The sequence below is a fragment of the Rhipicephalus microplus genome, chromosome 3, assembly GCF_043290135.1.
Source record: "Rhipicephalus microplus isolate Deutch F79 chromosome 3, USDA_Rmic, whole genome shotgun sequence".
Taxonomy (NCBI): Eukaryota; Metazoa; Arthropoda; class Arachnida; order Ixodida; family Ixodidae; genus Rhipicephalus; species Rhipicephalus microplus.
Genome location: NC_134702.1, coordinates 115,595,689 through 115,619,877, shown reverse-complemented (window position 1 = coordinate 115,619,877; position 24,189 = coordinate 115,595,689). Strand labels below are relative to the sequence as shown.

The window sequence follows — 24,189 nt, the reverse complement described above, 5'->3', positions numbered from 1 at the left end:
GTCAACAGACTTGAAGCTGAAGCAGATACTCCTATCACTCGTAACAACTTATGTACACCTAAAACGAGCACACTTAGTCGCGAGTGTCATTTTTGTGCTCTCGCACGAGCAAATTGAGTGTCACTGGCTGCAAAGCACACCTGCCGGCAAGTGCGTTCCACAACCTCACTTCGCTGCGACGAAGTGTGTAGCCTCACCAGTGGCTTGCACAGGATAGCATGTTTTCTATAGCGGCACTCGTACCGTTTTCGGTACGAGTGCCGCTATTGTTTTCGTTATAACGGATACTGATATATATTAAAACAAGTAATAATTCAACAAAAGTTCTTGCTGCTCTTACTCTTGGGCAGTTTGCGGCCACGTCCGCTAGGGGAATGCAGCTGCATATGCTGTGCAATGACTGCGTCCGTCGCGTTGCTTACTTCCAGGCACACTTGCAGATGTGTAGGCGAGTCGTTCTCTAGTCGTTTACGAGGACCTGTGCCACTGGTGCTACTTCAACGAGGACAACGTGGTCCGGCGATGAGATACGGGTGCAAGTGTAACAAACATATATTCCGCTACAAACAGACAATTGCCACTGTCATCATTTCGAAAGTACACTTCGCTATCTCGTGTAAGAGCGAACCACCAAAATTATACCTTGTGAGCGTAAGTACACTCGCTCGAAGTGCACTTAAGTCGCCACGTGCGACAGGGGTATGACATTCGAGTTTATTTCAGGCCAGGAAGCTCAGTTGCTCACGAGAACAGCTAAGAGGTGAGAAGAGCTTTACAACGCGTCGGTGCCTCTGCAGACCTCAAAATTGTACTGAAATAGCACAAGGCTGAATGTGTGAGAGTGCAATGTTAACAAAAAATAAAGCATAAATGAAGGTCACTAAATATAAGTCTGATGCTTAAAAGCGCCCAAATAAAGTACAGAATTTGCCCTGATAATATAATAAAAATTAGTGTGCGCTAATAACAATCGACTGGCGCCTCAATCGAAATGAGATCGTACATAACCAAATACAAGATGCATCATGTTAGTTTCATGAATGATATCATGCAGCACTGATCGTGTTAAGCAAGCCTTCTTTATGCAGTTGAGCGAGCACCCTAATTGTTGATAATTAACGTGACATGCTGGTGCCGCTTTGGTATATCGCGCGGGACCTTAGATTCGTCTACAACATATAAATTGCTCCCTTGAGCATTCACGATTACAACGATGCTGTGTGTGGCACGGTAAAACTAGAGCTTGTTCGTATTATGTGGTTTATTCGCTTCTATTTCAGACGAAATAAACTTCTTTCACTTATTCATTCATACTAAGTAAACTAAAGTTGTACTGCGCACGTGCCACATAGTTTTGAGAGATTCCGTCACTCCAAGACGGCCAACTGAAAACGCGGAAGATAACACAAGAGTACTTAACCCTAATTTATATTTTTCGTCATACATGAGGAATAATTGCGAAAGACAATTCTATGCTCTTCGGGGTTGGCAGAGTGATAGTAAAAACCAAGGTTACATGTCTCACAATGGCTGAGTAACTATCTGGTCGGAGGGCGGTAATTTATAATAATTGATTGATATGTAGGGTTTAACGTCCCAAAACCACTATATGATTATGAGAGACGCCGTAGTGGAGGGCTCCGGAAATTTAGACCACCTGGGGTTCTTTAACGTGCTCCCAAATCTGAGCACACGGGCCTACAACATTTCCGCCTCCATCGGAAATGCAGCCGCCGCAGCCGGGATTCGAACCTGCGCCCTGCGGGTCAGCAGCCGAGTACCTTAGCCACTAGACCACCGCGGTGGGGCCGGTAATTTATAATAAACACATTCAAAGTCATTTCATTAGCACCAACTTTTTTACCCGAACCTAAATACTGCCTATCTATGACATTCTTTTCTTTGTTCCCCTATCGCTCGTGGCTCCTACTCACTTTCAAGGACTGGTCAAGAATTAGGTGGTTTTACAAAATGGTCTGCACTTTTAAAACAATTGATGGTATCCAATACAAAGAAAACAGATTAGCGACAAAATTGTGGTGCTTCAGCTATAGCGTATATTTGTTAAAATTAAAAAGTACTTTTTTTATTTAGAGCAGCATCCTGAAATTTGATACGTATACAATTTTGTAGACACAATACGATAGTTATCCTTAATAATTAGTCAACATATTATTTTCATCCCTAGTATCAGACCTTTTCTCCTTCTCTGGTAGCTGATAACAAATTCAGGGGATTGGCTTAGTAGTATTTGATTTTTTTCACATTTTCTTTACTATGAACTAAAACTAATATAGCGAATACACATATGGATAATGAATAATAAAATATTTGATAGATGAAAAATTTGGCTAGATATTTTTCAGACTTATTAACAAATTCTTTATTAGCGATGCAGGCACACCTAATTCTGATATTTCGGATATTTGAGGACCCAGATTTCGAAGAGGACGTACTAAGATTTTTTTCCTCACTGACGTGAGGCAGTGACATAATAGAAAGTACTTTTGCTAGTTTTCGCCTCATTACAAAAGAGACATAGATGAGAAATCGTTCACCTGCTCTATGTAGGTAAAAACCGAAACGTAACGTGGCAGCGAAATTTGGTCATAGCCACTACCATTTTTCTCGATCCCGATAGAACACTACGCCAGGGAATACCATCAGTCCACTGCCGAATCATATGGGCCCAGCTTCTTCTTCACTATCGACTTCTTGGTGAGCAACGCGTAGTGGGTGAGTGTCAGGTATCAAGAAGGGCTCGAGCAAGCAAACGGCAGACATTTTGAGGCGATCAAACAAACCACAAGGGAAGGTCATCAAGAACAAGAACAAGACTGGATCAGCATGGCATCCTTGCCAGTTCATCAACTTTCTGGCATCCCTTCTCAGCCTTTCAAGTGGCCACACGTACGTTTATTTATTGAGACTTTGCGAGTGCACTAGCATAGACCACGAAGTCATAGTGATGGGTAGTGCTCCGTTCGAAATGTAGAACTGTTGTGGAGCAGCTAGCTTACGCCAATATTCCTATTAGGCGCATGCGTTTTAGTTTGACAGGGTAATCTCCAGTCGTTTTGTTTACCTTAGGAAAGATTGCCTATATTCGTGCGACATTAAAGTTGTTACAATGAGTGTACTTTCTTCGATCAGAGCCCCGCCCCTATGCATGCCCCTGCCTTTTTGCACCCTGTCATAGGTGTTTCTTGAGTTTCAGACAGAACAAGATTAATAATATCGAATGTGAGGCTTAATCCACATTACCTAATGTGTGCAATGTGTGGTGAGTCTCAGAGCCTAATTTAGCCTTGCACGATCTCAGTTCATTTGAGTATGCGTGTCTCGCTCCACATTATTATAGCTACTTAGGTTTTCAATAAATTCAAACACTCACCCAACACGTGCATTGAGTGATATTGAAAATAAAAGAAATGATTCCTATTTATAAACAAACGTGCCGAGCATGTCACTCGCGTGCGCTGTGGAGAATTTTCTTTAACCCCTTTGCATAGGCAGTCAATATCTTCACATGTCGAGAACCACGCAAATGAGTAATAAAGAATAATAAATATATTTCTGCATGGCTTTTGTGCATGTTTCATACAAAGGCTATATTTGTGATTTTTATAATGTGCTAAAACACAGACATTGTTATTTCATGTACAAATCATTTAGCAGAACGTGCTTCACACGAACGGTATTTACCAGCCCTGCTTTGTTCGTTTTTTTTTGTTGCATGGCAGTAGCCTTGTAAGCACGTTTTGTTTTTGATCAGCACGCAAGCTCAGTGTTAAGGTGATAAGTGGTCTTTTCTCAAGTGGTGTGGTTGTGGATAACGCAGGAGCCAAATTCGTATGTGCCCGACAAGAGACCTGGCACTCAGATGGAGCCCACTGACGTGGACGGAAGCAGCCTGGGCGAACGCAATTGGCTGAAGGTGACGTTCTTTTGCCTCGTAGCCGCTCTTCCAATAACCATCTGCAGCCTCCTCCTGGCCCTCGTTGTGTTCACTCCTGAGGTGGCACTGGAAGAAACCAACACGGTAAGCTGTGCATCAGTACTGAATTTTGCGTACCATTGCTGTGATTGCAATAGATTAGATATCGTACTGAGCACAAACAATAATCAGGGCACTTATACTATAGGTCATGACAGTGCCAAATTAGGCAATTTCATAAACAAGCATAGCAATTGCGCCAGTATATTTCTTGGTAGTCTTTATCCACGTGCAGTATGAGGCCACATGGCGAAATGTTACTCAAGAAATTCATCTGCGTCACTTCTAATTATCTGTTCAGATGGAGCAACGCTTACTCAGACAGTCCACCACCATAGCAAAAGATCGGCAAGCGACTCAGCTGCTAGCTTGAACTTGATAGATAGTTAAAAACGGTAACCGTTTAACTAGTATGCCTTCTGAATTATGTGCCAGTGACGTAGTGATTAGAACATCAGGCTTCAGCCTTCAGAATCTTGCAAACAGTTTATTCACGCCCACCCGATGCACGTAAGCGGAACAGCTCGTCATTCGTGTGTGTGTGTGTGTGTGTGTGTGTGTGCGTGTGCGTGCGTGTGCGTGCGTGTGTGTGTGTGTGTTTGTGTGTGTGTGTGTGTGTGTGTGTGTGTGTGTGTGTGTGTGTGTGTGTGTGTGTGTGTGTGTGTGTGTGTGTGTGTGTGTGTGTGTGTGTGTGTGTGTGTGTGTGTGTGTGTGTGTGTGTGTCAATTACCAGCAGGGTCGTTGGGGGGGAGATGTGGGATGGGTGGCTCAAGGCACCCCGGTTTATGCATCCCGCCATCTTAACAAATTGAATGTCCCACGAAATTCAGAACAACGACAACCTTGCATTTGGCAACCAATAAAAATAGTATGTGCGGTTAACTGCCAAGCAAATTTACTCAGGAAAAGGTAGTGGTACCTGCGTATTTTATTAGTCACTGGTCACTGCATTACCGAGTGCTGCCGTGACTAAAAGATATGAATGCTTAGCGAAGTGCTCAATTTTCATGTGTAGAGCTGTAGCATTTGCTCACCATTTGTCTCCGGTACACAACATATCCGCCCTATGATTACGCACTGAGCTGTTCTTTCAACCTCACCCTAAACCACTGGCCCAAACGCACCCCTTCTTGTCCGTGCACTTTTATGGCTCAGATAACTCTGCGGAGGAGGGTGAAAGAAAAATGACACTAATGCTTAAGTGCACCTATGAATGAGCATGGAGCTTCCGAAATAAAGTAACTGATATAATGTGGACTTTTATGCAAATGTCATTCTGCTAGCCCATCTGTAATGCTTATCAAAATATTTAGGCGAGAAGACTGGAACGATAATTCATGTTGCCTATATCAGTTTTTATTGGTTTGCGCAAGGCATGCACCTTCACTCGTCATGTTGTCTGCGCGTAGACTTGTTTATTTGCTGTTTCTAACCAATGAGGTTAAAAAGTTTTTAACGATGTCAATATATGGCAAGGTTTCACAACCTCTAGCGGGACAATTCATGCTACAAAATGCTGGTGGCTCTGAGGGTTCACGAAGCAATTTGGATTGTTAACGTAGAAGCATGGTTTGTGTACCCTAACAAACATAACGCTACCTGAAGCATCATACGACAGATCAAACGTTTATTAAAATAAGCCGCTGACCGCGAATTGCGTCCCAGATTCACATTTCATTCCTTTTCTCCCGTGTGCTGCTGCACAAGACATCCTCGAAACGTGTTCGTCAGCTGCGCCACTTTGTGGGCATTTAAAAAAAAACACTGTAACCGCATTTTGTTCCAGCCTAAAGTAGGAGGACGATCCGGCCCCCTAAACCTTGACGACCCGTCGCAAGATTTTCCAGTAGAAGAAGTCCGGCAGCAGCAACCTTGGCCGAAAGTTATTAAAGAGATTCAGTCGCCTTCGACTACCACTCTTATGACGCCTCGTGTTGGCCCCACCAAGGAGATGATATGCGGAACTCGTGACTGCCGCATCCTCGCCAAATGGCTTCAATCGAAGCTAGACAAAAGCGCAAAGCCATGTCAAGACTTCTACCGATACGTGTGTGGCACCTTCAGGGGTACCAACGAATTTGCTCAAGTACGTATCATAAGGTAGTAATATGTTCTGTAACCTGGCTTTCGTCTACTATGCAGGGCGAATCGCTAGCCATCAGAGATTTCCGAGGTCTCTACAAAACAAGAGCGTAATAGTTGCATCGCGTATATGAAAAGCACTTCCGCGTAGGTTCAGAACATAATTCAGAAACTTTCACAAAGTGAACTTGTACCGAGATACTAAGGCTTCAAAAAATCCCAACTATACTAATAAATAGTGCTGCAGTTGTGGTCTTACGAAGAGAGATGTTCTACCTTACGTGTAAAAAAACTAGTTTTGTAGCATAAGTTACACTGGTTGAGGTGGAGCAGTTTTGCGTGGAATATGTAGAACAATAGCTCTCACGCTCGAAGCGCAGTGACGTCACATGACGCAGAGCTGGCGCGCCGGAGAAGGTCTCGAAGATCCTGGAGTGACATGTCGCTAGCGGGCAGGTGCTTAACTCGCGTACGCTTTCTCACTTGATCGCCCGTCTATTGATCCACCCTCCCATCTGTCTATCCGTCCGTCTATAGATCACGTTACTTACATGCTTGCATAGACGAGCTAAGCCACTGCAATTTCAAAGACGATAGTCTTTTTTGAGGACCTTCGACGGAAAACTTTTGATCTGTCTGTCTGTCTGTACATTTGTCTGTCTGTACTTTTGTTTTTATGTCCGCCGTTAACGATACCTCAAACGGCACCGAATGACCTACACCATCCGCAGCGCCCTCCAATATTGCTCAAGCTTCAGCGTTCATACTTGTACGATTGTCTGTTAAAAATATTTATTGCGTATATCTGAGGCACCATAACAACATGTCGATGTTTTGTATGTTTGCTTTATACTCTAGAAGGCACACACAAGTAATTCTAAGGACCGTAGTGTTCATCACGCTGCACTGACAGTGCAACGTGATGCTCAAAAAGGTAAGTGCTTCCAACGTTTTGCTAAGACGGCATGGTGGTGGCATCTGCCCGTCGCTTTGCGTTCGACACCTTATCATCTCCGAGACAAGCGCGCACCTTTCTCCGCGAGCGAGCACGCCTTCCTTCGTTTTCGAACTGCCAGGTGGCGCTCGTGTTTTACGTGTGTCAATTCGCTCGTTCGCTTCTGCTACACGCTCGAGGCACTAACACAGCGCCTCCAGAATACTTTTCACCAATTTTCTTGCGTAGAACATCAAATAAACGTTTTTTCCCTCTCTCGAGACGCAAGACTATATGCAGTGTAACGTGCAGATTTGGGGTTATTTTTTTAGGTGCAAAACTTCTTATAGTCTTCGGCAATCCCTCGTCTCCCTGGCACACCCAGTAGCGTCTTCCTTATCATACAATAAATGGCACTTTTCCACAGGGATAGATGCAAAATGCACTTCGGTGACGACATACTAATTGGCGTTGTACGCATTTTCTGTCGTCATTGCAAGTTCTCGTCTGGTTTCTTAAATGATACCGTCCCGTAGAGATGTGTGCAATATGGCAGCTGGGTGAATGGATATCAGATGGCGTTAGAGGTGCCACTACTCTCCAAGTAGTTGCTACGTTGGCGCGCACGTTATCTCTAATACTCTTGGGTCGTCGCCGTAAACTTCGGATCGCGCCTGATAGCTCAAGAGGCTGCACCACGCAAGCTTGGCGCCAGGCGGATCCTAAGACGGTGCGTGCCAAGGACGCCACTTCAAACCGTGGCAACGACAAGCGGATCTCTGTACGGCGCGAACCAAAGAAGCCGCCCCGAAACGAGCTCAACGAGAAGCGGACATCCAAATGCGAGAGCGGAATGCGGTGCTGAAGTGCGCGCGGCGCCGAGTGGACCCGGTTGCTGCACTTCACAGGATTCACGGTATCACCGAAAAACCTCTGGAGCTTCGCCCAAATCACCATCGGGTCCTCCACGGATATGCTATAGTTTTAAAGACGATAGTATTTTTGGAGGACCTTCGACGGAAAAATTTGTTCTTTTCCTGTCTATCTGACAGGAAAAGGTTGCTGCGTTATACTCGCTGGGCGTAACCTCCTTGGTTTTAGAAAGGTTTAGCGAGGGTTGGGCCGCAGTGCCATGAATACAGTGAACTAGTATATACAATGAACTCGAGGTGGTTAAAGGTGGGCAGTAGACCCGAAGGGCAAGCCGTAAGAAAGTGCTCGAGTGCCACCTCTCGTTTAGTCCTTGGAATGTCCACTGGATGGCAGTGCTTCTATATGGGGAATATATGATGAAAAGGTGCGAGATGGTGGTACTTGGAGTGTTGAATAGATGGACGAAGGGACACACACACAGATGTATTGATGAACCAAGGAGAAATAATGAAAAATTGCTGGAGTGCAAGCTCCCGCAGTGCTTTGCCAGCAGAAGTGAAGCCACCTTTTGCCACTGCCAAGATGGCGGAAACATGCTCTTTTCTGATAGTGCCCACCTAAAGAACAAGTGGCTTTGATATGTTATGTAAATCAGTGTTAGTTCTGTAATAAAAGATAGTTGTTCCCGACGAAATGACACACAGAAACTAGTATAGATGAATGAATTTTCAAAGAACTTCGCTTCCAATTAGAGGCTCACTAAGGAAAACTAGTAACACTAAGACGCACTTGGAGAACTATGTGACCCAAAAAAGTTGTCACAATAAACTCGTTGGGCGTGCAAGGGAAACACTTCGTTTTAAAGAGATGATAATTTCCTAGTAATCCCTAGTAGTTTGGCCACCAAAGCCACCATCTCGTCAGAAAAACGGCTTCACTTTTGCGCGATCATTTCCACTCCAGCCATTTTTTTAATCTTCCTTGGGATGGACGCATGAACAGACGCAGAGGCGGATACATGGATAAATGGAGGGACGGACGCACGAACAGATGCATGCACGAACGGGCAGATGGACGCATGGACGGTCACACAGACGGACGCATGGACGGACGGAAGCAAGAACGAATGGACGGACGAATGCTTCGCCCCACTCTCCATCATTCACTCCGTGGATATGCTGTCATTTTTTTAGGGTTCATCTTTTATGTGCACGTTCCTGCGTTGAGCGGCGTCCGCGTAACCAATAGAACAAACGAGGAGAGCAGCAGAGGATGCAAGCAGGTGACAGTAAGAACAGCGTGAGAGAAAGGGAACAACACTGGTGATAGAATAGAATCTCATGGCGGTCGCTTCTGGCGGCACATTAGCATGCGCCGTCGAGCGTCGGCATGTGCGGAAGTAGGCTACGTGTGGCATTACACTGGCTCCCACTCAACCGTGCTACGATCCGTCTGCGGCTGTTCTTATTGAATGGCTGTGACAAAATCATGCGCATCTGTCATGGCAGTCACAGTGTCCCCTTCTTATATTAAACTGAGTACATGTATACAAAATAGCGTCAGGCAGTTTCTTCTGAAAAATAGGTAAAACAACTGAATCTTCGGAGCTCAATTCACGCATGCGGTAGCGCTAATGGAGTACGACGCGTGATATTAGCCGAATCAGGGAGTCAGAATTTTGAAGTACGAAATTCTCCACAAAAGATACCCGTTCGCTATTTTGCTGATCACAGGAGTGTATGGCACCGCACTCATGGGGAAAATATGAACGTGACAGCTGGAGAGCAACAGCAGGTAAAACATACACGTTTGCGCGTGCGTTGATACGTCACATTCTACGTTGTTGTAGGGTCCTTTTGCTGCCGTGCTCGTCTTCCAACCCGGTCCACACTGCCATACACTGCGTAGCATTTGTGAAACAGTAAAATCTACTTCAAAGCTATCTTACAGCACTACAAAAAGTACGTAGGCACGAGAATTATGATGTACCAAGTGGAAATATTTGTTCAGATATTCCCGTTTCTCTTTCTCGCAGATTGCTCAAGATTTGTCCACCACCACAATCTCGAACGCCTACGACTCGAAGGTTCCCGCCAGGGGTCAGACATCATGGCAGAAAGCTGCTGGGCTCTTTCAAAACTGCGTTTCCATGGTAACTGAGAGTCGCAAAGAGGTACGAGCAAAATGAGGCACACAATAGAAAATAGCTCATTGCAGTATGCCAACTATGATATTTGTCTATGTTTCACTTTATACGTAACTAAGCCGCGATGTCAGCTTTTTCAAGAACGTGCATATTTTTAAATGTGTGAGTTCTCATTTATCAAAGACGCTGTCCTTTCAGAGCGCTGGCATAACTATTGTTATCGCGCTTACTGTGGGTCAAGATTAATTTAACGAAGTGTGTCTAAGTCGACGTATTTTATTACTGAATGGCAGTTCTTCAATAAAGCACATGGTAATTTGAAACTCATGAAAATACTATCTACCAATCAATAACAGCAGTTATGTCAAGAAGCAACTCAAAGCAACACGGTCGTCTTGAATCTCCCCTTTCATGATTCATACTTGAGTATACGAGATGTCGCAAAAAATTGTGTGAGCCGTATTGTTGTTGTAGTTGTTGTTGCTGTTGTTGAAGTTTAACGTCCTCGAACCACCGTATGAATATGAGAGACGCCGTACTACAGGGCTCTCAAACTTTCGACCGCATAGTGTTCTTGAATGGGCACCTAAATCTAAGCCCACGAGTCTGAAGCATTTTTGCCTACATCAGAAATGCGACCACCACAGCCGGAATTCAATCCCACGACCTGCGGATCAGCACACAAGTGCCTTAGCCACTAGTCCACCGTGGCGGGTAATTTTCAAACCCTAACCAAGCTACGTATAGCTACATGTATAATATATTGTCACATGGTCACAGGGACGGAGGCACGGAACAGGTCGCTAACTTTCGGTACTGAAAGCTGAAAGCCCACACATCATAGCACGCGCCCACAGAACTACTTCGTTATCCTCCTCAGAGGCTGGCCACTAAAGCTACCAGCCTACCTTGCGTCAATTCTCCCCTTTCAAGAGCAACCATCCCGGTCGAATGAAAATATGTTGAAGATGGCCATGAAAAAATTGTCGCGTCAACGAAAAAAAAGCAACCCGCGCTGTTGCAGATAATAAAGTCCGAAGTGTTCATAACTCGCGAGCGTGGTACGGTTTCATCCGCACCACGTTGACAACTCCTGGACGTGGACATCGTCGGTTTAAACTGGCACCGGAACTTTTGGGAGCTACCGCGTGATTCACGTCACTCAGGTAGCGCGCAACTTCAAAAGGGCCAAAGTAGCGTCGCAATAGCTTCTTCGAAAGCCCACAATGTCGAACTGGTGTCCACACCCATACATAGTCACTTGATTGATAGTGGACGTTTCTTCGGCCTTGGTTGCAACGGTGAGCGTCGGTATCTTGCTGCGTGTGATTGTGGTTCCGTGCAAGCTGCTGGGCATCCTCGGCTTCCTGGTTGAAGTCGTCAACGATGTCACTTCCGCTTGTGCCCTGGTCTACGGGGAGCATAGCGTCTAACGGTGTTGAGACGTGACGGCCATAAGCAAGCTCTAATGGTGTTAGGTCTGTGGTCTATTGCTCAGCCATATTATAAGCAAACGTGACGTAGGGTAATATTTCATCCCACCTTTAGTGCTATACATCAACATACATAGTATGTCGGCCACTGACGGACAGCTCCGTCAGGCCGTTCGTTCGGGGATGATAAGATGTTGTTTTCCTGTCAGCTTGGTGAACTGTTGCAATAACTCTGCCGTAAATTCTGCTCCGCGATTGGTTATGAGAACAGCTGTTGCACCATGACGCAAAACAATGTCGTGGACGAATAATCTGGAGACTTCCACTGCAGTTCCCTTGGCACAGCTTTGGTTTCTGCATAGCGAGTCAGATAGTCGGTTGCGTCAATTATCCACCTATATTCTGATGATGACGTAGGAAATGGGCCGAGAAGATTCATTCCCACTTGCTTACATGGTGCTGGAGGTGAATCTGAAGACTGGAGGCAGCCGGCTGGCTTTGCGGGTGGAACTTTGCACCTCTGACAGTCATGGCAGGCTCGGACATAGCGCTGAACGGATGAATGCAGTTATGACCAGTAATTTCTTTGTCGCATGCGCGCTATTATCCTAGCAAAGCCTAAGTGACTGGCAGAAGGATCGTCGTGGCACGCCTGCAAAGCTTCCTCACGCAGTGCCGTTGGAATGGCAAGGAGAAAAGTTTCCTGGCTGCTCTTAAGATTTACCTTGCACAGAACATTGTTCCGCAGGCAATACAATGTTTATCCACGTGGGAGCGGGAGTGGGACGATAATGTCTTCTCCTTGATGACGCTGGATGACTGGAAGTAGCTCAGTGTCCTCACGTTGAAGTTCAGCCATGCGCACCACCTAGACGATGCCAATAAAGGGTAAATATTGTTAAATGTCGGATGACTTCGAGAAATAGGAGCACGAGACAGGCAGTCAGCATCTGTATGCTTATCTCCTGATTGGTAGACCACCGTTATGTCGTATTCTTGAAGGTGGAGGCTCCGGCGGGTGAGGCAGCCTGATGGGTCCCGTAGATTGGCAAGCCAACAAAGCGAATGGTAGTCGCTGACGGCTTAAAATGTCCGGCTGTATAGGTAGGCTGTAAACTTGCTAATGACCCAAACGACTGCTAGGCACTATTTTTCGGTGGTAGAGTAGTTATTCTCGGCTTTATGGGACTGCTGCTCGCGAAAGCGATTACACGCCCTGCGCTATTCTTCCATTGAACTAGAATGGCTCCGATTCCTACGTTGCTGGCGTCCGTGTGAATCTAAGAGTAGGCAGTGTCATCAAATTGTGCCAGCACTTGAGCTGTCTGCAGTCGATTGTGTAGCTCTACGAAGGCTTGTTGTTGTTCTTCCATCCATACGAAGAACACATCTGGCTGTGTCAGCCTTGTTAGAGGTTCCGCAATTTTTGAAAATCCTGCGACAAAATGAGGGTAGGAGGCACAGACTCAGAGGAATCGCTGAACAGCCTTCTTGTCTCCAGGACGAGAGAACTCGGCAACGGCCGCCAGTTTCTCCGAATCAGGTCGATGGTTCCCCGGGCTCACCACGTGGTCGAGAAACTTGAGTTCCTGATAGCCAAAATAGCACTTTTCGGGCTTGATTGTAAGGTTTGCTTTCCGTATTGCAGTGAGGACACTTTTTTGCCTTGAAAGATGTTCGTGAAACGTGCTTGAAAACACAACGACATCATCCAAGTATACAAGACGCGTCTGCCACTTTAGTACAGCGAGTGCAGTGTTTCTCATGCGTTGAAATGTGGCGGGAGTGGTACAGAGACCGAAAGGGGAGGGGGGAGTGGTTATGTTGTAAGAAGGAAAAGAAAAGAAAAGTTAGCCCCGTAACTGTCTGCTTCAGGGAGCGACACCTCACAAGGAATGGGGTTGAGGAGAGGTTAAAAGGATAGGAATAAAGGTGTGGAGAAAGAGAGAAAGAGAGAGGAAGTAAGCGTGAAAGCATGAGAGCGATGACATATCGAGGGGATAGGAGAGATAGGAAACATGGAAACATGGTCACAGGAGTCCGAGGACGGGGAACCACTTGCGAGAGCTCTTGTCGGCGTCAGGAGATGGCGTAGAGCAAGTCCAGTTGGTCAGAGCTACACTGTGGTGGGAGGTCGGCGTCAGGAGATCACGTAGGGCAAGCCCAATTGGCCAGAGCCACGCTGACGTCGGAGATTGCGAGGGAACAACCGGTCGGCACGGAATCCAGCGAGCGAGTCAGAGACCGAAAAGCAGCACTTTAAATTCATAGATCCCGTCGGGAGTCACAAACGCGGTTTTTTCACAGTCGCCCTCATCTACTTCAGTTTGACAGTACCCTGACTTTAGATCTAATTATGTAGAGAACTGGGAGTAGCGCAGACGGTCTAAGGCATCATCAATCAGTGGCAGTGTATAAACGTCGCGTTTTGTGACTTTGTAAAGCCGTCGGTAGTCGACGCAGAAGCGTAGGGTGTTGTCTTTTTTCTTTACTAAGACAACAGGTGATTCCCACGGGCTTGTCGAGTGGTAAATGACGTCATCATTCAGTATTTTTTGAACTTGACGCTTAATCACGTCTGTTTCCTTCGGAGACACACGGTATGGATGTTGGCGAAGAGGCCGCGCTGACTCTTCGGTAACAATGCGGTGTTTTGTTACGGTAGTACGTTGAACTTTCGATGTCGTGGAAAAGCAGTCTGAGAATTCCGTCGCAAGGTTTAGCAGCCGCCCTTTTTGTGAATCTGGCATGTCTGGATTAACGTGAATGTGGCTTCCCAGGTAGGCACAAGATTTTGCGTCCGGTAAAGTCGTATCCAATGTGCCGACATCGGAAAAGTCGGCGATTTTGCGGGGGAAAGCGACAGTGGTGCCTCTTGGGACGTGCTGAAACTGATTGGTGATGCTGCTCAGCAGAACTCGAGAGCTTTTATTCTCTAACCGAGCATCGGGCTATTCAGATGTTTTCTTTGAGCAGCGATGGCACATTTGCCTCTGCAATACCCTCGTAGTCATTCGGAAGAGAAGCTTAAAAAATGTAAGCCCCACGGTACGCCTAAAGCGCCTACAGCTTCCGCGGCTCAGCGGTGTATGTACCAGTGCCACAACTAATGAATTGCGAAATTAGGTGCGCGAGTCCCAATCTTGAGCGGGCTTATTTGGCTGATGACAGTGATAAGTGAGTGGCCTAGTAGTGGGTAATAGTGAGAAATATGGGCGCATTTCTTGAGGAACAAGAACTTCATTGCAAGCTTTACGCTCCTTTTGTTTTGCTTCAAGTAAAAAAAACCTAACAAAAATTCACCATAACAGAAAGATTGGTGCCTGCTATTCTTAAACTCACTGTTACGCCACTGTTATTAGTTAGTGGGACACCTTCACAAAAAATACACTGCGTGTTAAGCAGTGTTGCAAATTATTCTATTTTTATCTTGGTGCCATATTGCCAATGAAACAAATTTAATTTTTATTCTAGCAAACTTTAATACCCTTTGAGCTAAGATAACAAAAAACGACATCCCCAATGCTTTGAAAAAAACTGATACAGAACTATTTTGTGTATTCGCGTAAAAGAAATGCATGCTTGAGGCTTTTGCAGGTCAAATTAGGGTTTAAAATTGACATTTATGCACACAGGTATTTTTTCGTGAAAAAAATGGGTAAAAGTTGTCACAGCTGAATTACTTCGTTCGTAAAAAAACGCCAATACAATTGAATAACAGTGTAATATTTGTTGTGTGTTTGCATAATCAGGAATATCACAGATCTTGTATTATTCATTACTATTGCAAGCTGCCGCATCGGATGAAAATTCTTGTGTTTCAAAAAACAGCCTAATTCAGCAGGCATGCAAATATGTTTCAGACTGGTGACCTCGTGGCGTGGATGAAGTCACTCAATCTTGACCTGAAGAATGTGACAAATTTGCGCAGAGTGGACGCAGTCGACATGATAATTCGTTGCAACTTAGACTTTGGAGTCCAGGTCATCTTTTCAATCGTATTTCCTGCCACATGGTTCCTCAACAAGCGACGAGCGATGCAGGTACGTACGTTTTAGTTATCTTTCATGTTTCCGTTGACACCCAATACTCCTGCGACACTGTCATACGCGAGAAGAATGGCTAGATTCTATAAGGGTATTTATCTTACAAAACAAATTGCCAGCTAGAAATCTTTGTAAAATAACTTGGGTCACTATATTTTATTCTGGCTTACAAAAACCCAAACAAAGTTTTCTTTTCTTGACTTTTTAAATATCTTTTTATATGTGCTTCTTTCATTGTCTGTGCTCCCTTCTGTGACCTTTGCGCACACAGCATGTGAGCTCAGAACAAGAATTGCCGTTTGCTGATGCGGTTACATACACCGCCTGTATAGAGTGTACAGTGGAGCAACGACACTTAGTAAAAGTAAACTGTACACGTATTAATACAAGTAATCGAAGTAATCTACGTCATCCACGTACCCCTATATCGATTGTGTGAACAGGCCCATGACACAAAAAGTATGATACCGGAACGAGTGGTTTTGTCGATGAGTTAAAATGTGTGAGTCGGAGCAAACGATGAATATCAAGCCTTGAGTATCATTGAGCGCTTAGATTTTGCATGGATGTCAACATGCCAAAGGTCCATGCGAATGTTAGGGACAATTTACGAAAATATCCCGCTGTTTGCACGGATCACATCTTGCCAGACCTATGTGCAGTTATTATATATTAGCAATCCTGTTTACCTTGTAGGTGATAACTGAGCAGTGATTAAAAAAATATTTCCACTTTTTCAGCTTGTGGATGATTGTCTTGCTGACAAGTTTTTGCTTACATGTGTAGGTTGGCAGAAGAAGACTAACGTTTGTTACTGCCTAAGGTTTCACGCAACTCCGTGGTTGCCTAAGAAGCATTGCGTTTTAAGATTCACTGAAAGTGTAGGGCCACCATCGTTTCCTTTTTTTAATGGGACCGACAACTGATTTTTACGGACCCAACATTTTACGGTGCGACAGAAATTTGTAGCTCTTCACGAATAATTAGGCAGTGATTGATTAACAATGTGTGTGAATATTTCGTAACAAGAATTTTAGTTCTGTGAAGCCGCTGAATACAGTGCAAGTTCCTCTCTAAGCAACGATGTGAAGCGATAGAAATGGCGATATCCCTCCACGCAAACTGTTTACCATGTTCAAGATTCTGCTTTCACGGGAATGAGAGAAACTGCGGTTAACATCTTTCATGTTCACAATAACTCTTCGAAGCAATGGATGGTCACGTGAAATTCCTTTACCGCATCACAAGTCACGTGCTCATGGCCTCTGCGAATAACAAAAAGTGGAGTGCATGACTGTGCTAATATAGGTGCACGTGACAGCATACATCACGGGAATCACATGCATGTTTTCGGCTATATGGTGCACCAAAAGTAATTTTCAGTGCAGAGATGATAACTCCCCTTCTAATGAGATGAACAGTGTTCGTTTTAGCAAACACATTAGTCAATCTTTCCAGTAGTTGAATTATCTCAGTTGGTGTCCTCAGTGGTTGTAAGACTCTTTAAGAAACAAAGATAAAAAATATATCGTTACAATAAATTTTCAGCAGTCTAAGTGTGGGAATCTTTGACGTGACGTAACGACTCGAGGGATAAAACAAAGGCGTATTTTGTTTATTTGAAATTTGCAAGTAGTATCTTAAAGGCCAACGGATACCACTGAGACTGTTTCAATGATGTCTCGTCTCCGCATTTCAACGCAGCTTGAGTGCAGCAAAAAGGACGTCGTATGGATGGCCTCGCACCCGAAGTTTCCACGGCCAATAATATCTGGCGACTACTACAAGTTACTTCGTTTCTACGATCCCACCAGCCTCGATGATGGAGGACTCGCTGACAAGCTCTCTACTTATGATGACGAATGTTAGTGTTCCTATTTTTTCAACTGCTTCCACTGCGCTATAACCAAACGAATGAAACAAACTGCTGGTTCCCCGGCTTCTAGTTTACTTGCCACTCTTGCTCCCATCATCGTCTCAGGCACCAATCTTGTTCTTTAAAACTAACGTACGAAGAAATTCAATCGTAGCCTAATTATGTTTTCCTAAATAAATGTAAGAAGCTACTGCGCGCACGTTATTTGTTGTATGCGGATGTAATTAGTTCCTGCGCAAGGTTTGTTGTATCTTTGGCTGAAAGTGTACAGGTGTACAACTTGCACGCTCTGTTGTAGCCTTGCATGACATTACCATCACAGAAGGTATCAAGGCAGCTGCATTTGATGACAGGCTAGGAGCTGCATTACGCAGGAGTGGATAGCACTCTTCTTGAGAGAGACAGAGAGAGAGACAGAGAGAGAGACAGAGAGAGAGACAGAGAGAGAGACAGAGAGAGAGACAGAGACAGAGACAGAAAAAACACATTGTTAACAATGGTGGCGACTGTGTGCGTAGAAGCATGAGTGCAGTGTACAGAACAATATGGCAGATCCCACGTACCATGTGAATCCATGATATGCCAAGCACGAATGACGAAAGTTGATATGTCACTTTAAAAAAAGCACAACGTTACAAGGCAGGGGTACTCTATGCCATACATGCCTTCCATGTCCTAATTATCATGCTTGAACGATTCATTTACTTTTGTTGTCTATTAACGTCACCTGATACTAATTTTGGTATATATGAAGCTTGCTGAAAGGCCGTGAGCGTGCTATGAGCATAGCATGTAGTCATGTTTCAAATGACATCCATATTATGATGTTTTGACGTGTCATTTACATTCGTCGTCCATTCAGGCCACGCGATACCAAATTTGGTATATGTGGAACTACTGAAACGGCCGCGATAACGCTATGAACGTAGCTTGTAGCCATGTTTTACATGAAACGCATATTATGATTATCAGGTTTGGACATGTCATTACTTTCATCGTCTATTCACTTCCCGTGATACCAAATTTGGTATATGTGGAGCTAGCGAAACGGTGGCGAGTGCGTCATGAAGGGCCAAATATACTCCGGCGCAACGTTGAAGCGACGCAGGCTGCGTGCAGCGACGCCACGCTAGCAAAACGGGAGCACTCTATTAACGCCAGGCATGGCCGGCGTGACCAGCGTCAGTCAGCGCGGCCTGGCGGCAACTGGCGCAAAATCGAACATGCTGCATTTCACTTGAAATACGTCAAGCAGACAGCAACGCGTCTGCCTCTCTTCGTGACGGAGGAACGCCGTGTGCGCTCAAACGCGCTTGCGTCAAAGCAACGCAGCACGGTGCGTGCCTGCGAGTCTATGGCAGGCAGATCTACAATGAAAGTCAGTGGTTAGATTCACCGATCCCTACTAGGGGGACAACGGTGCCTGGCGTGACTCGATGAAACGAACACCGGTGGGCACGCGCACCGGGTTACATCGAAGTGAATTGGCACCTTGAGTGTGGCATGTAATAATGTTCTTACATGACGCGCATCTCATGAATTGCATGCTCTCACTAGTCACAAACCATTGTCATCCATTCACGTGACGTAACACCAAGTTTTGGCAAATTAGAAAGTAGTAAAACCGCCACGAGCGCATCATGTGTGTTGGACGTAGCCATGTTGTTACATGACAAGCATGTCATGATCATCATGTTTGAAATTCTCATTTGCCTATGTCATCCATTCGTGTCACGTAATACCAAATTCGGTACATGTGAAGCTAGTGAAACGGCCACGAGCGCATCATGAGTGTGGCATGCAGTCATCTTGTTACAAGACACGAATTTCATGTTTATCATGTTTGCACCAGTCTCATACCATAGTCATCCATTCACATCCCGCAATACCAAATTTCGTATACGTGAAACTGGCAAAGTGGCAACGAGCACATCATAAGCGTGGAATGTGTCATGCTGTTACATGACACGCATCTCATGATTATCATGTTTGCAGCACTCGCATACCTTCGTCATCCATTCATGTACCGTAATACCAAGTTTTGTATAAGTGAAGCTAGCGAAACGGCCTCGAGCGCATCATTAGTCTGGCATGTAGTCATGTTGTTACATGACACGGATATCACGATTTTCATGTTAGAGTCTGTCGCTTGTGTCCACTATGCAACTTGGTCATACTATACCAGTTCTGAATTATGTCATCTGCACAAAACCACCGCAAGAGCAGCAGGACCATGAATTGTAAATCACGACATTCATGATATACTTCTCATGATTTTCATGTTATGACGGATCAGCTATGTTCTTCATGCAATAATGTTATGTCATACCGAGTTTGGTATTGATACCACTATCCAAACGGTCAGGAGAGCTAAAGTCGTAAGCGGCCTGATAGATAGATAGATAGATAGATAGATAGATAGATAGATAGATAGATAGATAGATAGATAGATAGATAGACAGACAGATAGATAGATAGATAGATAGATAGATAGATAGATAGATAGATAGATAGATAGATAGATAGATAGATAGATAGAAGACATAAAGACAGATAAATAGACATAAAGAAGACGCAAAATAAAAAAGTTGAAGGATGCTTACGCTTGACCTGTGATAGAGTAAGCGGCTTCCCTTACATGCCCTTTGATTTTTTTTTTCAAATATAATTTTACAACGTATTTTTGACCGCAATAATTACGTAGTGAAACACGTTTACGCTAACTAAATGTTGCCTATTTTTTTTTTCTTTTTTGCTGCAGTTCACGCAATAATAAAAAAACGCATTTCGGCAAACGCCTCGATGCTGTCTGGAACCATTCATGGCATGGGACACACGACGGATCCATACGTGTCACCTGGTGTGTTTTCTGTTGACATCCTTTCAGCAATTTATACATTTACTTTATTTTAGACTTTAAGTTATACGGAAACAATATCACTGGCGGTCTTACACAAAACAGGTTTTTAGGCATACATTGCTTGGATTGGGCTATCTATAGCGACCAAAACAGTACTTCTCTTTGCTTACAAGTTAACATACCACGTTTACCATGCCAACCCCAATACGCTGAGCCTTACTACTATAGCAAAAACGAATACAATAAAAAAACAGATATATAGTAAATAAAGCAGAGTATGGAAAAAGAACGCTATGAAACACCAACATTTTATCTGGTGGCGATGTGTGAGTGATGCCGTTACAAGAAGTGCGCAGAAAAAAGAGCCGTTTTTCACGCTCATTGTCAATAATAAAAGTGTACTCGATGCAATGAGCCTTGTTCAATTAGTATCATGACTGCAACTTGTAACATTTGCTGTCTTGGGTATTGTGTTTCCAGGCTTGTTAAACATCAGCGCACTTAGAGGTGCCGATACAGAACTTTTCCGCCACTATGCAGCTAAGGCACCTCCATGCCAGGCAATAAACGCTGACCGCGCACACGCAGTTACGAAAATTTTGAGTGGTGCTCATTTTCAGATTGTTGTAACTACAGCATTCCCGAACCGTATTTCTCCTTATTTGTCACTTTGATTGCGATGGCAGCTTATGGTTGGATCGTTACCTTAATACCGTTTTTCTGCCGGCGCCAATTTTATTATTCTGCACATCGCGGTTGTTTGCAGCGAAATGATGTACTCGACTGCACACAATTTTAGCTACTGCCATTTTTTGATATATTCAAAGAACTTACACAATGATGCTACCCCTGAAGCCTAAATGGCTGGAAAAATTATTTAGCTCAGTTGTGTCCTGTACGACAAAGTATATATGCGTCATTGAAAAATTTACCTATATTGGACTAAGTGTAGTACTGATGTTTTACTGGTACTAGTTCCAGTTTTATTTTCATTATACCACAAAACCAGCCTTGCAGAAAGATTCCTTGTATGCCCAATAAAATTTGTAGTTAATATACTATGCATTTTTGCTTTTTTGTTTTTTACGGAAACGTTTGACAAGCATGGATACTTACTCTACCAGCAAACACTCATAAATAAGCACTCAGAAAGTAGCCAATACTTTCAGCATATAACATATTTCAAGGTATCCCATCTAGGCGTAATTGCCCTTGACCGTGGCCACGTATACTTAGGTAGCGCTTACAGTTATCTGTGAATGTTAAAAAGAGGCTTTAAAAAGCCCAGCGGTTGAAGCACAGCGCAGCAAATATTCCCTACTTGGCTATTGATTTTTTTAATCCTCCTTCATATATTTAGGGCAGACACCTAACTTGACGTCGTTGTCCTGTCTTTGACAGCAAAATGGTCTACCGTGTTTTCGAAGTATACCAATAATATCTACCACGGAAACAGCACAATCGTGTACCACAAATACGTATTGGAAATTCTTGTCGATCTGATCAACCACAATTCTGTGGGCGCCGAGGGACTTCGCTATTTGATCGCTTGGAGCATCTTCCGACAGCTGGTACGCTACACGGAGCCAACACTGCTGTTGGGCAAAAAGAGTGTTAGTGAAGCCTGCTACGCTGAAGTCTTCAGCGTCATGAAGCTGGCTCTAGTGAGCCCATTCCTGCAAACGGGTACGTCTAGATACCTAACTAATACATTCATGATTTCCAACACATTTATAGTTTTCTTGTGGAAAATCAAAGAATTCAGGCCTAAAGTCGCGAGCGTGTGCCTGACTGAGGCGTTGAGCCGTGTACAGTCAGTGCTTGGTAAATTGACCTAATTAAGACAAAAAACACATGTTACGTAGACACTAAACACATGGTCGATTAACATAAGCTATATAATCAACATAAGTACCATTAGTAAACTAATGAACATAAGTGATGCAAGTAGCAAGAGAAGAAATACCAACTACTCAGCCGGCATTCTCTTTCACTGGCAACATAACAACCACCTTTTCAGGTAATATAGCAACCATGCAGTTCCTAAACAATATTTAAACTCACCGCGAATTTTTCGATGGAAGAGTTTCATTAAAGAACAAGTATTTATCCTTCACACTCATACCGGCCAACCTTATATTCACGCTCTCAAATATTGCTTGTCATTAGCGAATTATAATTCCACCCGATAAGATCTGACGACCAGTATCCCTGCATTTAAGTGCCATGTTCGGCACTATTTATTTGGACTCTTCTATCTCGTCTACGCTCTCGTCTTTTTTTTCTTTCTTCTTTGATTTTCGTACCCTCCAAATTACTAATCTTTTGCCGGCACTCAGGGAAATTCGCAAGGGTGAAAATGTCTTAAAATTAAACGTGCCTAAATAGTTCTCTTGCACCCGTGTTTAAATATTCGTGCCAACTGCATTCACTAGTCCCTATAGGCAGAGCGTAACGAAATTCGCTTTGAGTTTCACGATTTACTCTATGCCAACATTTTTTTTGCTCAACAGTCGTTAAACCGGATATGGTGCGAGAGGCCAAAAGTTTATTGACCACGATTGTCACGGCCTTCCGGAAAGCATTGACTTCTTCGCTTTGGCTCAAGGGCAAGGCCCGCATTATCGCCCTGAAGAAGCTCGACAAAATGCAGCAGTACGTGGGGAGCCCTGGCCGCTATTCAGAGCCTGCCTACGTGGAGAAACTTCACGGTGACAGTCATACCACTCCATTTACCTAATTCTACCTTCAATTCAACAGCATTATACAGAGGTGGTTGGGGTACATAAAGATAATGAGAAATTCAAAAAAGAATAACATGGAATAATAACAACGACAGTACATATGAAGAAATGATGTTAACCTGGTGCAACTGAATTCAAACAGAGTTGCAGTTAGAAGCTCAGAAAGATAGAAGTAACGGTCAATAAATACACATTGTAGGCATCTAGTATAAAATATAGGGTTTACCGTCCCAAATTCAAATATTACTATAAGAGACGTCTTAACAAAGGGCTCTGAAAATCTTGACCACCTGGAGCTTTTTATGAGCACTTAAATCTCACCAGACGGGCCTAAAGCATTTTTACCCTCCATTGAAAATGTGGAAATTGTAAATTTTGTGAAATAAGTATTTGTCCAAGCAGGAACAAAACAATTCATGGCATAAAATGGAAACCACGCTGCAGGAAAGGCGGCTCCGACACATGAACGTGCTTCAGACAAAAGAAAAATAAAAGGCCTTAGTGCAGCGTCCATATGGACGTGTACCTTATTGTGATAATGCACACGGGTTGAGTAATAAAATGTGATCGTAAAGAACTGGATGATTGCTTGTTTTATGAAGAAGTATGACATCAGACGCTTTGCAACATGATTCAGGTGACTATAACGAAATGGTGCATTCTATTGACGTTACACTGCTAGCGCGTTGGCAGATAAACAATATTAAGCGCGCTTCATCACTATTCCAAGCAAGGATGTGGTTAAAAAGGTCGCAGATAGAGAATTCTTATTAAAGGCGAAGCTCCTAAAGCCATGGGTCCGTGTTTTCTAGCTCGTACATGACTGCCTACTTAAAGGACTCAGGAGGTGTGGACGAACGAACTAACAAAGAGACAGACCGACGGACAGACAAACAGACGATTCACGGTTTACCGATAAAACCCTGCTAAGCTTCGCGCCACTTATCATCGTTCACTCAGTGAATATGCTGTGATTCTATTTTTTAGTTCAGGCTGAGTAGTGTTGCGAACGTTGTTACTCCACTTGAGAAACGCAACTAATGTTTCGTCGTAGGTACCTTAGAACACACTTGCTATTGTTGCACACATAGTCAGTTTGCTGTTTACAGCTATAGCAAGACTTTGTTTGAATGCTCACGTACATGTTTTAAGTAATGAAATATAGAATAGCGTTTTTAAGGGTATACTTAGCACGAGG

The 24,189-nt window shown here is 44.0% G+C and overlaps 1 protein-coding gene across 1 annotated transcript; it reads left to right on the top strand.

The window, feature by feature from the left end:
• The first annotated feature begins 2,750 nt into the window (after positions 1-2,750).
• On the top strand, positions 2,751-17,488 carry LOC142803301 (uncharacterized). The gene is made up of 6 exons (XM_075888432.1): positions 2,751-2,910; positions 3,842-4,042; positions 5,784-6,083; positions 9,922-10,059; positions 15,329-15,508; positions 17,216-17,488. The coding sequence occupies exons 1-6, from the start codon at positions 2,848-2,850 to the stop codon at positions 17,378-17,380; spliced, it is 1,047 nt and encodes a 348-aa protein (XP_075744547.1). The 5' UTR covers positions 2,751-2,847; the 3' UTR covers positions 17,381-17,488.
• Positions 17,489-24,189: the final 6,701 nt, after the last annotated feature.

Bases quoted from the DNA above. Each gene is read 5' to 3' on its own strand.
- LOC142803301 (XM_075888432.1), top strand. From the start codon at position 2,848: ATGGCATCCTTGCCAGTTCATCAACTTTCTGGCATCCCTTCTCAGCCT. The intron at 4,043-5,783 runs GTAAGCTGTGCA...ATTTTGTTCCAG, and splicing joins CACTGGAAGAAACCAACACG to CCTAAAGTAGGAGGACGATC. The intron at 15,509-17,215 runs GTACGTACGTTT...ATTTCAACGCAG, and splicing joins ACAAGCGACGAGCGATGCAG to CTTGAGTGCAGCAAAAAGGA.